General features: G+C 56.2%; 1 protein-coding gene across 1 annotated transcript in view; it reads left to right on the top strand.

The window, feature by feature from the left end:
- Nucleotides 1-297: 297 nt before the first annotated feature.
- The window catches only part of LOC108510539 (sentrin-specific protease 1-like), a gene marked incomplete at both ends in the record, with an annotated part of 4,406 nt that continues 2,902 nt past the window's right edge, over nucleotides 298-1,801 (top strand). The window contains 4 exons of the mRNA XM_017840219.1: nucleotides 298-551; nucleotides 718-772; nucleotides 972-1,010; nucleotides 1,107-1,191. Coding sequence (XP_017695708.1) covers nucleotides 298-551; nucleotides 718-772; nucleotides 972-1,010; nucleotides 1,107-1,191 — 433 coding nt within the window. The remainder of the gene's footprint in view (nucleotides 552-717; nucleotides 773-971; nucleotides 1,011-1,106; nucleotides 1,192-1,801) is intronic.

The raw sequence follows: 1,801 nt of genomic DNA, 5'->3' as shown, positions 1-1,801 counted from the left end.
TTCCTGCCAGGAGCCCCTTTTTCCTCCCAAGAACCCCTTTTTCCTGCCGGGAGCCCCCTTTTCCTGCCAGGAACTCCTTTTTCCTGCCAGGAATTCCTTTTCCGGCCGGGAGCCCCCTTTTCCAACCGGGAGCTCCTTTTTCCTGCCAGGAACTCCTTTTCCTGCAGGGAGCCCCTTTTTCCTGCCAGGAACCCCTTTTTCCTGCCGGGAGCCCCTTTTTCCTGCCAGGAGCCCCTTCTTCCTTCCGGGAGCTCCTTTTCCTGCTGGGAGCTGATTTTCCTGCTGGATTTTTTTTAGGTCCAGGTGTTCCAATTCCAGCCAGGCCCTGGTGAAGGAGACGCCCGGCGAGGACTCGAAGCCCTTTGAAGCCCCCCGAGCTGCCCCAGCCCCTTCCCACCCCCCCAGCAGCCCCCCACTCCGGGGACATTCCCTGCCCAAACCCTCCCCCTGCTTTGCCCCCACTTACCCCTCTTCCAGCATCTTCCAGTCCAGGAATTCCAGGGCCCAGCAGCGGGATGAGCCTCCACCAGCATCCACCACGCAGCCCGAAGGTAAAAATCAACCCAAACCCCCAAATTAACCCCTCCAAAAAACCTGACCAAGGGGCTTAACGTTTTAAATGCCCGTGGAAAGGTTTTTCCTCCGTGGCTGGGAGCGGTGGGAGTTGGGAATGGGGAGGAAAATTCCAGCTCCTGTGACACTTTTCCGTCCCTTCAGGCTCCGACTCCGTCATTTTGCTCAAGGTGAAGGATCCCAGAACTCCAGCCCCGAGGTGAGATCCTTGGGAATGGGGGCCTGGAGGAAAGAGGGAAGGTGGTTTTTTTTTAGGGAGAAGGGAGTGGCTTCCCGAGGGTTCCACGGGGGGACCCCACTTTGCCGTGGCTGCTCCCAAATCCCGCTTTTCCGGCCGCGACTCGGCTTTTCCGCGGGGAAAACACTGAAATCTGTCCTTTTTTCCCCCCTCTTTCCAGCCCCCCCTTCTTCCAGGCAGAGCTGTGGATCAAAGAGCTGTAAGTGCCATGTTTTCTGCTCCGGTGTTTTCTGGGGAGAAGGGAAAAGGTGGATGTTTTTCCCCCCTCCCTCCTAAAAAAAGGTGCTTTTTCCAGGACCAGCGTCTACGACTCCCGAGCTCGGGAGAGGTTGAGGCAAATTGAGGAGAAAAAAGCTTTGGCTTTGCAGCTGCAGAACCAGGTGAGGAGGAGGAAGGGGGGGGAATGCCAGAGCGAAAATCCAGTTGGAAATGGGGAAAAATGGGGAAAAAATGGCAAAAACTGGCTCCAGTTACAGAGGGGAGGGAAAAGAAGGAAAGGGAAGGGATAAAAGGAATTACAGAATATCCTGAGTGGGAAGGGACCCACAGGGACCAAAGTCCAACCCCTGCCCTTGCACAGGACACCCCGGAATCCCACTCATCCCAAAATCCCTGAGAGCATTGTTCAAACACTCCCTGGTCTCTGGAATTGTGGAATGTCCTGAGTGGGAAGGGACCCACCAGGATCATCCAGTCCAACCCCTGGCCCTGCACAGGATCCCACTCATCCCAAAATCCCAACTCCTGGCCCTGCACAGGACCCCCCAAAATCCCACTCATCCCACTGGATCATCCAGTCCCAACTCCTGGCCCCGCAAGGACCCCCCAGAATCCCACTCATCCCAAAATCCCAACTCCTGGCATTGCACAGGACCCCCCAGAATCCCACTAATCCCAAAATCCCACTCATCCCAAAATCCCAACTTCTGGCCCTTGCACAGGACCCCCCAGAATCCCACTAATCCCAAAATCCCACTCATCCCAAAATCC

This window comes from Lepidothrix coronata, unplaced genomic scaffold, assembly GCF_001604755.1.
Source record: "Lepidothrix coronata isolate B3197 unplaced genomic scaffold, Lepidothrix_coronata-1.0 Scaffold1254, whole genome shotgun sequence".
In the NCBI taxonomy this organism is placed as follows: domain Eukaryota; kingdom Metazoa; phylum Chordata; class Aves; order Passeriformes; family Pipridae; genus Lepidothrix; species Lepidothrix coronata.
This window is presented reverse-complemented; position numbering and strand designations above follow the sequence as displayed.